Genomic DNA, 14,264 nt, shown 5'->3' with positions numbered 1-14,264 from the left:
TTCAATAGGCCTAAAGCCAGTGTGAACTATGTTAAAGATAAAGTGGTGCTAACTTCATGTTGAGAAAACAGCAGCAAGCATAGTTCATCTTGATTCAGTTAAAAGATATAGTTGAAGTAAAATTAGAGAGAGTCCAATTAGACTTTACAATAAAACAGTAAAATAATGATCAAGTAGTCATGGCTAATTTGAGCTACCACCATTATTTTAAACACAATTCATGGACAGCAGCAACATGTATTTATTTAATTCCTGCATTGTGGTATAATGTCCCAAAGCACTTCACAAGAGCATTAAAAAACAAAATTTGACACTGAGCCACATAGGAGACATTAGAACAGACCATCATAAGCTTGACCAAAGAGGTAGATTTTAAGGGATTTCTTAAAGGAGGAAAGAAAGGCAGAGAGATGGAGAGGGAATTCCAGAGCTGAAGGCACGGCTGGCAATGGTGCAGCAATTAAAATCTGGGATGTTTAAGTGGTGAGATAGGAGGGTAGTGGGGTTGGAAGAGTTTACAGAGATAATGAGGGCCAAGGCCATGGAGGGGTTTGAAAGCAAGAATGAGATTTTTTAAATTGGAGCATTGCTTAGTGAGGAGACAATGTAAGTCAGCAAGCACAAGGAAGATGGGTGCAGCGGTTCAAGAAGGCAGCTTATCACCACCTTCTCAAGGGCAATTAGGAATGGACAATAAATGCTAGCCTAGCCAGTGATGCCCACATGCCATAAGTGAATTTAAAAAAGCTGTGAGGCCAATTTTTAAATGTAAAAAGTTGGAGAGAGAGATCCTCCATTTTGAGGCACCCTCTTTCTCACTTACCTGGAGGAGTGGCCTACTGCTTCTTTAGTGTTGGAGGTCCCCCTATTGGGCATCCAGTTTAGAGAAATTGCATGACATTTTTGATTAAATGGTGAAACCACCATTGGGCCATTAGCTGGCCATTCGCAGAAATATCACGGTTGGGCATCCGTTTTCCCCACAGTGCAGACTTTTGACCCCCATTTGATCATGACAACGTTGTGCTGAAGCCCGCAGAGAAAATCATGTCCCTGATTAGAAGGATTCAAAAACTGAGCAAGCAGAGGTGGGCAGGGATTTGGGAGCCACCAAGCTTAGGGGCTTTGGAAAGGGAGGTTGGAGATGGGGCCACACTTGCAAGGACAGTGGATTCAAGATTTTTTGAGAAGCTGGACGATGTCGACAATTTTGAAAGAGAGCGGGACCTGAGCAGAGAGAACCAGATCAGCTAACATGGGAGCCAGGAAGGGAAACTGAGATGTGAGCAGCAATTTCATACTATTTTGTGGGGCCCAAGCCATTTGCTCACCGTGCAAGCTTGATGTCGAAATAGGGCGTGTCAAAGGTATCCTGTTTGCTGGATAATGGCTACCCTGATCAGATCATTGTTTGCTGTGTATCATGCATACTCACAAATGGGCCTAAGGCCGCCACTTTCAGACCTGAAAAGTGCCCAGTGTACCTCAAATTACCCTGGAAGGGCAAGATGAATTGTATTTTCCATGAACAGGATGCTGCCATTAAGCCAAAAAATGTTTTGCCTGCCACAAAAATGAATAATGTGCGATATGACTTTCACTTCTGGTGTGATGCCAGATACGTACGCTGTAAGCCACAATGAATGGCAGATCGTATTAAACAGCACGTCCCTTGCACCGTTCACAGTAGACAGGATGCTGACTGTACTCAACCAGCCCATGCTTGCAAGCCTCAAGAGCGTAATGTCTAACATTATATAGTGATTCTGTGGTGGGGCAGCATTTACTGAACAATCCTGAGTGTGTTAAGAATTACATCAACAATCAATTTAAGATTATCAGTTGGGATTGCAATGTGGCTCACTTACTCTTTCTAGAAGCTACATATATTTATACGCAGTGACTGGACCTCTGCAGTCAAAAGGAATATGTCCAGACATAAAGCCTTTTTTGAATTAAACAGAAGCCTGGGAAACAATAAGCCCCTGGTGCATTCTCCAGGACGACTCCTCGACCAGGGTCAACTAGCCAACCAATTGGCACCCTTTTCTCATACAGTATAAATTGAAATTCGACATTCTTGCATCTGTCCTGATGAGTGCAAGATGAAAAGCTTTGATAGCATGTCTCTTTTTTCAGTAATGGTCACAGTATCATAAGGTTTAGGTTGGCTATGGAAAAGTACAAGGAGCAATCCAGAATAAGAATAATTAATTGAGAAAGGGCCAAATTCGATGCAGTGACAGTGGATCTGGCCTAGATAGACTGGAATCAAAAGGTGGCAGGCAAAACTGTAACAGAACAATGGGCTGCCTTTAAAGGGGAGATAGTTCAGGTACAGTCAAGGCACATTCCCACAAGAGGGAAAGGTCCCTCAAATCCACAGCTTCCTGGGTGATAAAAGAGATAGAGTAAGATGAAGCAGAAAAGAGGGTACATATGACAAATGTCATGTGGATAATACAAGTGAGAACCAGGCTCAATACAGAAGGTTCAGAGGAGAAGTGAAAAAAGACAAGAGAAGCTTAGAGAAAGTATGAAAATTAGGGGTATAGATACTGTTCTCTGCAGCCGTGAGAGTGAGTCCCGAAGGCTGTGTTGCCTGCCTGGTGCTAGGGTTAAGGACATCTCCTCAGGGCTGGAGAGGAACTTGGAATGGGAAAGGAGGGATCCAGTTGTCATCGTCCACGTTGGTACCAATGACTTGATAGGACTAGGAAGGAGGTTCTGCTGAAAGAATTTGAACAGTTAGGGGCTAAATTAAAAAGCAGAACCTCCAAGGTAATAATCTCAGGGTTACTACCTGAGCCACGGACAAACTGGCATAGGGTAAATAAAGTCAAGGAGTTAAAAGTGTGGCTGAAAGATTGGTGTGGGAGGAATGGGTTTCAGTTCATGGGGCACTGGCACCAGTACTGGGGTAGAAGGGAGCTGTTTCGGTGGGATGGGCTTCGCTTGAAGCGTGCTGGGACCTGTGTCTTGGCAAATCGAATAACTAGGGCTGTAGAGAGGGCTTTAAACTAAATAAGAGCGGGGAGGGTTCTGGATAGGGGATACATAGGCTTACAAAGTAAAAGGATATGACAGCATTGCAGGGCAGCTTTTTAGGTAATGATACCCAGGGTGTGACAGGAAGGGACAGAGTGTACAAACATTAAAAAAAAGTAGTAAATAGGGTCAACTGGGGAAAAAATGGTAAAGAGGCAAAATTAATGGCTCTTTACTTAAATGCATGAAGTATTTGGAACAAAATAAATGAATTAATGGCACAAATAGAGGTTAATGGGTATGATCTTATAGCAATTATGGAGAAATGGTTACAAGGAGATCAAAGTTGGGAACTAAATATTCAGGGGTATGTGACTTTTTGAAAGGACAGGCAGGAAGGAAAGGGTGGTGGGGTAGCTTTGTTAGTATGAGATGGAATAAGTACGATAGCAAGAAATGATCTTGGATCGAAGATGTAAAATCCATATGGGTGGAGGAAGAAATAACAAGGGAAAGACGACACTGGTGGGAGTAGCCTATAGGCTCCCTAACAGTAGCTATACTGTAGGACAGAGAATAAATCAGGAGATAATGAGGGCATGTAAAAAAGGCAGTACATTAATCATGGGTGACTTTAAACTTCATGTAGATTGGGAAAATCAAATTGGCGGAGGTAGCCACGAGCAAGAATTCATAGAGTGTATTTGGGATAGTTTCCTAGAACAATATGTTGTGGATCCAACCAGGAATCAGGCTATTTTGGATCTAGTATTGTGTAATGAGGCAGGTTTAATAAATGATCTCAGAGTAAAATATCCCCTCGGAAACAGTGACCATAATATGGTAGAATTTAACATTCAGTTTGAGAGTGAGAAACCTGGGTTGGGAACAAATGTGCTCAACTTAAATAAGGGTAATTACAAAGGAATGAGGGCAGAGTTGGCTAGAGTGGACTGGGAAAGGAGTTTAGCAGAAAAGATGGTTGATGTACAATTTAAGACGTTTAAGAAAATAACTAATGACTCACAACAAAGATATATCCCAGTGAGGAAGGAGGATTCTAGGAAGGGGATAAACCAACCATGGTTAACCAAATAAGTTAAGGATAATATCAAATTGAAAGAAAAAACATATAACGTGGCAAAGATTAGTGGTAAGGCAGAGGATTGGGAAAGTTTTAAAAACCAACAAAAGATGACCATAAAAAAAGAGAAAATAAACTTTGAGGGTAAACTAGCAAGTAATATAAAAACAGACAGTAAGGGCTTCTTCAGATATATAAAAAGGAGGGGATAGGCCAAGGTGAACATAGGCCCCTTAGAGAATGAAGCTGGGGAAATAATAATGGGGAACCAGGAAATGGCAGGAAAGTTGAATAAGTACTTCGCGTCAGTCTTCATAGTAGAAGACGCTAACAGCATTCCAAAAACACTAAATAACCAAGGCGCAAAAGTGGGGAGGAAATAAATACAATAACTCTCACTAGAGAAAAAGCACTAGGGAAACTAATGGGGCTAAAGGCCAATAAGTCCCCTGGACCTGATGGGTTGCATCCTAGGATATTAAAGGAAGTAGCTACAGAGATGGTGGATGCACTGGTAGTAATCTTCCAAGGATCCTTAGATTCTGGATAAGTCCCAGAGGATTGAAAAACTGCCAATGTAACACCTTATTCAAAAAGGCGGGGGGAGACTAAAAACAGGTAACTATAGGCCAGTAAGCTTAACGTCCGTCATTGGGAAACTGTTAGAGTCTATTATGAAGGATGTAATAGCAGAACATTTAGAAATGCATAATATAATCAAGCAGAGTCAGCACTGCTTCATGAAGGGGAAATCATGCGTGACAAATTTATTAGAATTCTTTGAGGAGGTAACAAGCAGGATAGATAAAGAGGAACCAGTAGATGTAATGTATTTGGATTTCTGAAAAGATTTCGATAAGGTACCGCACATAAGGCTACTTCATAAAATAAAAGCCCATGGTGTTGGCTGTAGTATATTAGCATGGATAGAGGATTGACTAACTAATAGAAGACAGAAAGTTGGGATACGGGTAGCATTTTCAGGATGGCAACTTGTAACAAGCAGAGTGCTACAGGGATCAGTGCTGGGGCCACAATTATTCACAATATATATTATTGACTTGGATGAGGGAAGTGAATGTACCAACGCCAAGTTTGTGGATGACACAAAAATAGGTGGGAAGGCAAGTAGTCAGGATGACACTAAGAGTCTACAGAGGGATTTAGACACATTAAGTGAGTGGGCAAAAACTTGGCAGATAGAATATAAGGTGAGGTTATGCACTTTGGCAGGAAGAATAGAGGAGCTGAATATTACTAAAATCGAGAAAGACTGCAGAAAGCTGCAGCACACAGAGGGATTTGGGGGTCCTCGTGCATGAATCACAAAAAGCTAACATACGAGTTCAGCAGGTAATAGGGAAGACAAGTGGAATGTTGGCCTTTATTTCAAAGGAATAGAGTATAAAAATAGGGAAGTCTAGCTAAAACTATACAAGGCACTAGTTAGACCACACCTAGAATACTGTGTGAAGAGTTTTGGTCCCCTTATCTAAGGAAAAACATACTGGCAATGGACACATTCCAGAGAAGATTCACTAGGTTGATCCCAGGTATGGAGGGATTTTCTTACAAGGAGAGGTTGAGTAGGTTGGGCCTATACTCACAGGACTTTAGAAGAATGAGAGGGCCACCTTATTGAAACATATAAGATTCTTATGGGGCTTGACAGGGTAGATGCTGAGAGGTTGTTTTCCCTTGTGAGAGAGTCTAGGAGCAGGGGGCATAATCTCAGAGTAAGGGGTCGCTCATTTAAAACAGAGATGAGGAGGAATTTCTTCTCTCAGAAGGTAGTGAATCTGTGGAATTCTTTACCGCAGAGGGCTGTAAGAGGCTGGGTCGTTAAGTATATTCAAGGCTGAGATAGACAGATTTTTAATCAGTAAGGGAATCAAGGGTTATGGGGAAAAGGCAGGAAAGTGGAGTTGAGGGTTATCAGCTCAGCCATGATCTCATTGAATGGCGGAGCAGACTTGATGGACCGAATGGCCTACTTCTGCTCCTACGTCTTATGGTCTAAAGCTAACATAAAATGAAATTCAAAATTCTTCTGTACGCATACAAGTAGGAAAAGAGTGGTAAAAGTAGGAATGGAGCCCGACTTGGAACTACATTGTTGTCCCTTCACTGTTACTGGGTCAAAATCCTGGAACTACACTGTGAATGTAGCTACATCACATGGATTGCAGCGGTTCAAGAAGACAGCTCACCAACACCTTCTCAAGGACAATCAGGGATGGGCAATAAAAATGCTGGCCTAGCCAGCGACACCCACATCCTTTGAAAGAATGAAAAAAAGTTGGGAAAGTGGAGTTGAAGTCCAAGGTCAGCCATGATCATATTGAATGGTGGAAGAGACTCGACAGGCCATATAGTCTACTGCTGTTCCTGGTTCTTATGTTCTCAGGATAGACTTCAAGAGGACATAGACAGACTGGTAGAATGCGCAGACTAGTGGTAGATGAAAATGAATGCAGAGAGTGTGAAGTGATTCAATTTAGTAGGAAGAATGCAGAGATAAGGGAAAAATTCCAAAGAGGGTACAGGGTCAGAGGGAATCTGAGGGTCTATGTGCACAAGTCATTGAAGGTGGCAGGGGAGGCTGAGAAAGTGGATAATAAAGCAGATGGGATCCTGGGCTTTATAAATAGGGGTATATAGTACAAAAGCAAGGAGGTAATGATAAACTTGTATAAAAACTAGTTTAGCCGCAACTAGAGTACCGTGTCCAATTTCAGGCACCACATTTAGGAAGGATTTGAAGGCACTGGAGAGGATGCAGAGAGATTCACAATAATGGTTCCGGGATGAGGAATTTTAGTTAAATGGATAGATTGGAGAAAACTGGAGCTGTTCTCTTTGGAGAAGATTAAGAGGAGGTTTGATGGAGGTGATCAAAATAATGAGGGGTCTGGGCAGAGTAGATAAGGTGAAATGTTTCCATTGGTGGAAGGACCGAGAACCAAAAGGACACCAAATTAAGGTGGCTGGCAAAAGAAGCAACAGTGACATGAGGAAAATCCATTTTACACAGCAACTGGTTAGGATCTGGAGAGTACTGCCGGGTGATGTGGAGGCAGATTCAAAAAATGCCCTTCAAAAGAGAATTGGATAGTTATTTGAAGAGAAAAAAGTTGCAGAGTTATGGGGAAAAGGCAGGGGAGCAGGAGTAAGTGGGCTGCACTTGCAGAGAACCTGCATAGACATGATGGGCTTAATGGCCTTCCTCTGTGCTGTAACCATATGATTCTATGACTTATAAACCTTTAATATTGTGGGATAAATACAAAGAACATGTTGGCAGGACTCACCAATGATGCCACTGTCCCTGCTCTCCAGTGTAGAAGTTGGGCTGGTGACAGTTCCATAAGAGCAATCCTTAACAGTTGCAGATGTACTGACAGGTGGTAGGGTGGAACAGGGACTGTTAGCAGGTGGGGAAGCAGTACTGCTTGTCAAAGTGGAGCAGGGGCTGATTCGCTGTGTTTCTGTAGATGTCTGCAAAAATAAATCATATTAAGATATTAAACAATATAAAAACAAATTAATTGGAACAATTTCTTGGCACTGTAATATTACAAATTTTTTAAAGGGATTGTATTGTTGCCATACATTCTCTTAAACATCACAATGGTAGCAAGTAAAGTGGATGGAAAATTATTTAATCACTTTCTAGAAAAAAATCAAAGTTTCAGTTATAACCTAGCTTTACAAAGTAATTGAACAGAAATGTAGATATCATGCTATTGCTATAATAAAAGCACAGAATATTTGAGGCTTTCACCATAATGCTACCAGTGTTCAACTTCATATGGAAGGATACTCAGCTGTGTTTGTAACTGAACTACTTTTGCAATTCATAAATGAATGGTAGTCTGACAAGCAATTAGCAGATAAGTTAATTCAGCTGCATATAATTCAGTGCCTAATAGAACTGTGCTCTTCAAACAGCAGTTCACATGCTTCATCAGCCTTCATGAATCCACAAAGTTTACACTAGTTTTGTTACCTGGTATGTCAGACCCACTGCCAGAACTGGCAGGGCAAGCACTGCTCTGTGAACAGGTGAACAAATCACTATAATATATCAAGTTATCTTGTCCTCAGGACTTTCCAAGACATTTTACACCCAATTAAATGCTTTTGAGATTCAATTACAATTATCATGTAATTAAATGCAGCAGCCATTTGGTGACCAGCAAATTCTTACAAACCATAAATAAGCTGTTAGTTAAAGGATGAATGTTGACAAGCAGGAGCCCTGTTCTTCTTGCAAGTGTCATGGGTTGTTTAAGTCCTCCTGAGCTAGTAGTGTCAGACTTGGGCCTAGATTTTTGCAGAGTTGTGGATACTCTGGGAAGCTTTAAAAATGGCATTCAGAATCCAGATACAGAAGTGCTGCCCCCATTTCTGACAGATCCTATTTTCATTGCAAGAGGGCAGGTTGAGCGTGACTCAGTGCTGAGTTCAAAGAGACCCCATATCACTGGCAAGGGCCTTATCCTGCAGTGTTTGATGTACTCTTTTTTTAAGAGTGGATGCAAATGTTTGTGAAGGGTGGCTAACAGCTGTAGAACTCTCAACCGGCCAAGTTATTTAAATAACCTGCCCTTTAAAAATTGTAAAGAAAAACTGCTTGTCTGTGTCTCTGAGTTGCAAAAAAATTGTGCTTGCAGTTTCAATAGATATTTGTTGACATGACCCTAAGTGCTTTCATTATAGCATTATTACTGCAGGACTTCTTTCCACAACCTGGGCTGTAAATTCACAGTTTGATTGGCAGCTCAAAGAAATTAATAAAGGATTAGCTGTCTTTGATGTGGGGCTATGAATAAAAATGTTTGTTTTCATAAGGGATTAAGCACTTGAGGGGATTTAAATATATTGAATGGACTGTCATGAATGAGTGTTTTTTGATATTGTGAAGTCTAACAGACGTTCAGAACTTTAGTATTGCGGAAAGAAGACATTTTGTCAAAGCTTTTCATCTTTCACTCATTAGGACAATTGCAAGAACACCAATGTCATGGGAAGCAACAACTTTGTACTGAAGGAGAAGAGTGTGCTGATTGGTTGGCAAGTAGACTCTGATTGGTGGAAGTGTTGCCATAGAGAATGCACCAGTTAATGGTGCCTGGCATCTAACTACCAAGCATTGTTTGAAATTTAAACCAGGCAGCTTGACCCTGATTGGTCAAGGTATTGCCCTGAGGAATGAACCAGCAAATGCTATCACTTATTTTGTTCAGCTGAAACAGGTGCAATGTGTGTACATGTTCTTTCTGTCTGCAAAGAACGGGGCCCTGTGTATTAATATATGTAGCCTCCAGTACACGTAAGTGTGCCACACTGCAAGTCTGACTGACAATCTTAAATTGGTTGTCAGCATAATTATTAGCACACTGAGGATTATTTAACACGGACAAGTTGGGTATGGTCTCCATCTTGCCCATTGCGAACAATGGCTAGGACATGGAGAGAGCGAGAGGAGGACTCTGGGACAGGCAGTCAGCAGCACCTAGAGGAGAGAGTGAGAGGAGGACTCTGGGACAGGCAGTCAGCAGCACCTAGAGGAGAGAGCGAGAGGAGAACTCTGGGACAGGCAGTCAGCAGCACCTAGAGGAGAGAGTGAGAGGAGGACTCTGGGACAGGCAAGTCAGCAGCACCCAGAGGAGAGTACGAGAGGAGGACCCTGGGACAGGCAGTCAACAGCAGCTAGAGAAGAGTGCGAGAGGAGGACTCTGGGACAGGCAGTCAGCAGCACCTAGAGGAGAGAGTGAGAGGAGGACTCTGGGACAGGCAGTCAGCAGCATCTAGAGGAGTCGGGAGTTGAAAAGGAGTACGAGAGGAGTCGGGAGTTGAAGAGGAGCGCGAGAGGAGTCGGGAGTTGAAGGGGAGCGCGAGAGGAGCCGTGAGTTGAAGAGGAGCGTGAGAGGAGCCCGGAGTTGAGGAGGAGCGCAAGAGGAGTCGGGAGTTGAAGAGGAGCGCGAGAGGAGTCGGGAGTTGAAGAGGAGCGCGAGAGGAGTCGGGAGTTGAAGAGGAGCGCGAGAGGAGTCGGGAGTTGAAGAGGGGCGCGAGAGGAGTCGGGAGTTGAAGAGGAGCTTGAGAGGAGTCGGGAGTTGAAGAGGAGCGCGAGAGGAGTCGGGAGTTGAAGAGGAGCGCGAGAGGAGTCGGGAGTTGAAGAGGAGTCGGGAGTTGAAGAGGAGCGCGAGAGGAGTCGGGAGTTGAAGTGAAGCTGGGAGAGCAGGAGTGACTGAGGGAGTTCAGTGAGGAGGGAACGAGGTGATCCTTTGAGTACCGTGAGTACGGCCGGGTAAGCATTTACTACTTTTATTGCTTATGGTTTTTAATGTCTTATTTTGTGGTTCATTGTTTGTAGGGGCTATATTCTGTAACAATGAGGAGCAGGGAAGAAGGGCCTGAGAGTAACTGATATTAAGTATTTTCCAAAAGGTTTAATTTAATTTAAAGGTGTAAGTCATGGCAGGAGAGCTCAAAGCCATGGTGTGCTCCTCCTGCTCTATGTGGGAAGCCAGGCACATTTCCAGTGCCCAGGACCAGCATGTGTGCGGGAGGTGTCTCCAGCTGCAGCTCCTGGAAGCCCGGGTTTTGGAGCTGGAGCGGCGGCTGGGGACACTGTGGAGCATCCATGAGGCGGAGAGTATCGTGGATAGCACATATAGAGAGGTGGTCACACCGCAGGCTAAGAGTTCACAGGCAGGAAGGGAATGGGTGACCACCAGGTAAAGCAAGAGGACTAGGCAGGCAGTGCAGGAATCTCCTGTGGCTATTCCCCTGCAAAACAGATATATCGCTTTGGATACGGTTGGCGGGGGGGAATGGCCTCTCAAGAGAAAGCAGCAACAGCCAAATTCGTTGCACCGCGGTTGGCTCTGCTGCACAGGGGAGGAGTAAAAAGTGTGGGAATGCAATAGTTATAGGGGATTCAATTGTAAGGGGAATAGATAGGCGTTTCTGTGGCCACAAACGAGACTCCAGGACGGTATGTTGCCTCCCTGGTGCTAGGGTCAAGGATGTCTCAAAGCGGCTAGAGGACATTCTGAAGGGGGAGGGTGAACAGCCAGTGGTCATGGTACACATTGGTACAAACGACATAGGTATAAAAAAGGGATGAGGTCCTAAAAGCAGAATATAGGGAGTTAGGAAGTAAATTGAAAAGTAGGACCTCAAAAGTAGTGATCTCAGGATTACTACCAGTGCCATATGCCAGTCAGAGTAGAAATAGCAGGATATATCAGATGAATATGTGGCTGAAGAGATGGTGTGAGGGGGAGGGTTTCAGATTCCTGGGGCATTGGGACCGGGTCTGGGGGAGGTGGGACCGGTACAAACTGGTTGGGTTACACCTGGGCAGGACTGGGACTGATGTCCTAGGGGGAACATTTGCTAGAGTGGTTGGGGAGGGTTTAAACTAAAATGGCAGGGGCCTGGGAACCTATGCAAGGAGTCAGAGGAGGGGGAATCAAAGGCAAGAACAAAGGACAGAAAGCGGAATAAGAAAAGTGATAGTCAGAGACGTCAAGGGCAAGAATCAAACAGGGCCACAGTGAAAAATAGTGGGAATGGGACAAGCAATGTTAAAAAGACAAGCCTTAAGGCTTTGTGTCTTAACACGAGGAGCATTCGCAATAAAGCGGATGAATTAACCACGCAAATAGATGTAAACAGGTATGATATAGTCGGGATTACGGAGAAATGGCTGCAGAGTGACCAGGGATGGGAACTGAACATCCAGGGGTATTCAGTATTTAGGAAGGACAGACAAAAAGGAAAAGGCGGTGGGGTTGCACTGCTAGTTAAAGAGGAAATTAACGCAATAGTGAGGAAAGATATTAGCTCCAACAATGTGGAATCAGTATGGGTAGAGCTGAGAAACACCAAGGGGCAAAAAACGTTAGTGGGGGTTGTATATAGACCCCCAAACTGTAGTGGTGATGTTGGGAATGGCACTAAACAGGAAATTAGAGACGCATGTACTAAAGGAACATCTGTAATTATGGGTGACTTTAATATGCATATAGATTGGGCAAATCAAATTAGCAATACCATAGAAGAGGAATTCCTAGAGTGTATACGGGATGTTTTTATGGACCAATACATTGAGGAACTAACGAGACAACAGGCCATCCTCGACTGGGTATTGTGTAATGAGAAAGGAATATTTGGCAATCTAGTTGTGCGATGCCCCTTGGGGATGAGCGACCATAATATGATAGAATTCTTCATCAAGATGGAGAGTGACGTAGTTGATTCTCAGAATCTGAATCTTAATAAAGGAAACTACGATGGTATGAGGCACGAGTTGGCTATGATGGATTGGGAAACGTTACTTAAAGGGATGATGGTCGATAGGCAATGGCAAACATTCAAAGAGCGCATGGGTGAACTGCAACAATTGTTTATTCCTGCCTGCGCAAAAGTAAAACAGGAAAGGTGGCCAAACCATTGGTTTATAAGGGAAATGAGAGATAGTATTAGATACAAGGAAGAGGCATACAAATTGGCCAAAAAAAAACATCAGACCTGAGGATTGGGAGCAGTTTAGAATTCAGCAAAGGAGGACTAAGGGATTGATTAAGAAGGGGAAAATAGAGTATGAGAGTAAACTTGCAGGGAACATAAAAACTGACTGTAAATGTTTCTATAGGTATGTGAAGAGAAAAAGATTGGTGAAAACAAATGTAGGTCCCTTACAGTCAGATACAGGGGAATTTATAATGGGGAACAAAGAAATGGCTGACCAACTAAATACATACTTTGGTTCTGTCTTCACAAAGGAGGACACTAATAACATACCAGAAATGTTGGGGAACACAGGGTTTAGAGAGAGGGAGGAACTGATAGAAATCAGTATTAGTAGGGAAATGATGTTGGGGAAATTGATGGGATTGAAGGCCGATAAATACCCGGGGCCTGATAATCTACATCCCAGAGTACTTAAGGAAGTGGCCCTAGAAATAGTGGATGCATTGGTGGTCATCTTCCGAAATTCTATAGACTCTGGAACAGTTCCTACAGATTGGAGGGTAGCTAATGTAATCCCACTATTTAAAAAGGGAGGCTGAGAGAAAACAGGAAATTATTGACCAGTCAGCCTGATGTCGGTAGTGGGGAAAATTCTAGAGTCCATTATAAAAGATTTAATAGCTGGGAAAACAGTGGCAGAATCGGACAGAGTCAGCATAGATTTATGAAAGGGAAATCATGCTTGACAAATCTACTGGAATTTTTCAAGGATGTAACCAGTAGAGTTGAGGAGGGGGAGCCAGTGGGAGTGGTTTATTTAGACTTTCAGAAGGCTTTTGACAAAGTCCCACAAAAGAGATTGGCGTGTAAAAGTAAAGCGCATGGGATTGGGGGTAGTGTACTGAGGTGGACAGAAAACTGGTTGGCAGACAGGAAACAAAGAGTAGGAATAAACAGGTCTTTTTCCAAATGGCAAGCAGTGACTAGTGGGGTACCACAGGGATCGGTGCTGGGACCCCAGTTATTTACAATATATATTAATGATTTAGATGAGTGAATTAAATGTAATATCTCCAAATTTGCAGATGACACAAAGCTGGGTGGGAGGGTGAGCTGTGAGGAGGGTGCAGAGATGCTTCAGTGTGATTTGGACAAGCTGAGTGAGTGGGCAAATGCATGGCAGATACAGTATAATGTGGACAAATGTGAGGTTATCCATTTTGGTAGCAAAAACAGGAAGGCAGATTATTATTATAATTACTATAATTACTATAAATTGAGAGAGGGGAATGTGCAACGAGACCTGGGTGGCCTCGTATACTAGTCACTGAAGGTAAGCATGCAGGTGCAGCAGGCGGTAAAGAAGGCAAATGGTATGTTGGCCTTCATAGCCAGAGGATTTGAGTACAGGAACAGGGATGTCTTGCTACAATTGTTCAGGGCCTTGGTGAGACCGCACATGGAATACTGTGTGCAGTTTTGGTTTCCTTATCTGAGGAAGGATGTACTTGCTATAGAGGGAGTGCAGCAAAGGGTTACCAGACTGATTCCTACAATGGCAGGACTGACATATGAGGAGAGATTGAGTCGATTAGGATTATATTTGCTGGAGTTCAGAAGAATGAGGGGGATCTCATAGAAACCTATAAAATTCTAACAGGACTAGACAGAGTAGATGCAGGAAGGATGTTCCCGATAGTGGGGG

General features: G+C 43.2%; 1 protein-coding gene across 2 annotated transcripts in view; it reads right to left on the bottom strand.

Moving 5' to 3' along the window:
- LOC144668069 (protein TANC2-like) overlaps positions 1-14,264 on the bottom strand; it is a 923,845-nt gene that overhangs the window by 313,084 nt on the left and 596,497 nt on the right. For both annotated transcript variants that reach the window (XM_078529835.1, XM_078529836.1), the window contains one exon: positions 7,384-7,570. In XM_078529835.1, the coding sequence (XP_078385961.1) occupies positions 7,384-7,570 (187 nt within the window). The remainder of the gene's footprint in view (positions 1-7,383; positions 7,571-14,264) is intronic.

Source organism: Cetorhinus maximus, chromosome 25 (genome assembly GCF_964194155.1).
Source record: "Cetorhinus maximus chromosome 25, sCetMax3.hap1.1, whole genome shotgun sequence".
NCBI lineage: Eukaryota > Metazoa > Chordata > Chondrichthyes > Lamniformes > Cetorhinidae > Cetorhinus > Cetorhinus maximus.
This window is presented reverse-complemented; position numbering and strand designations above follow the sequence as displayed.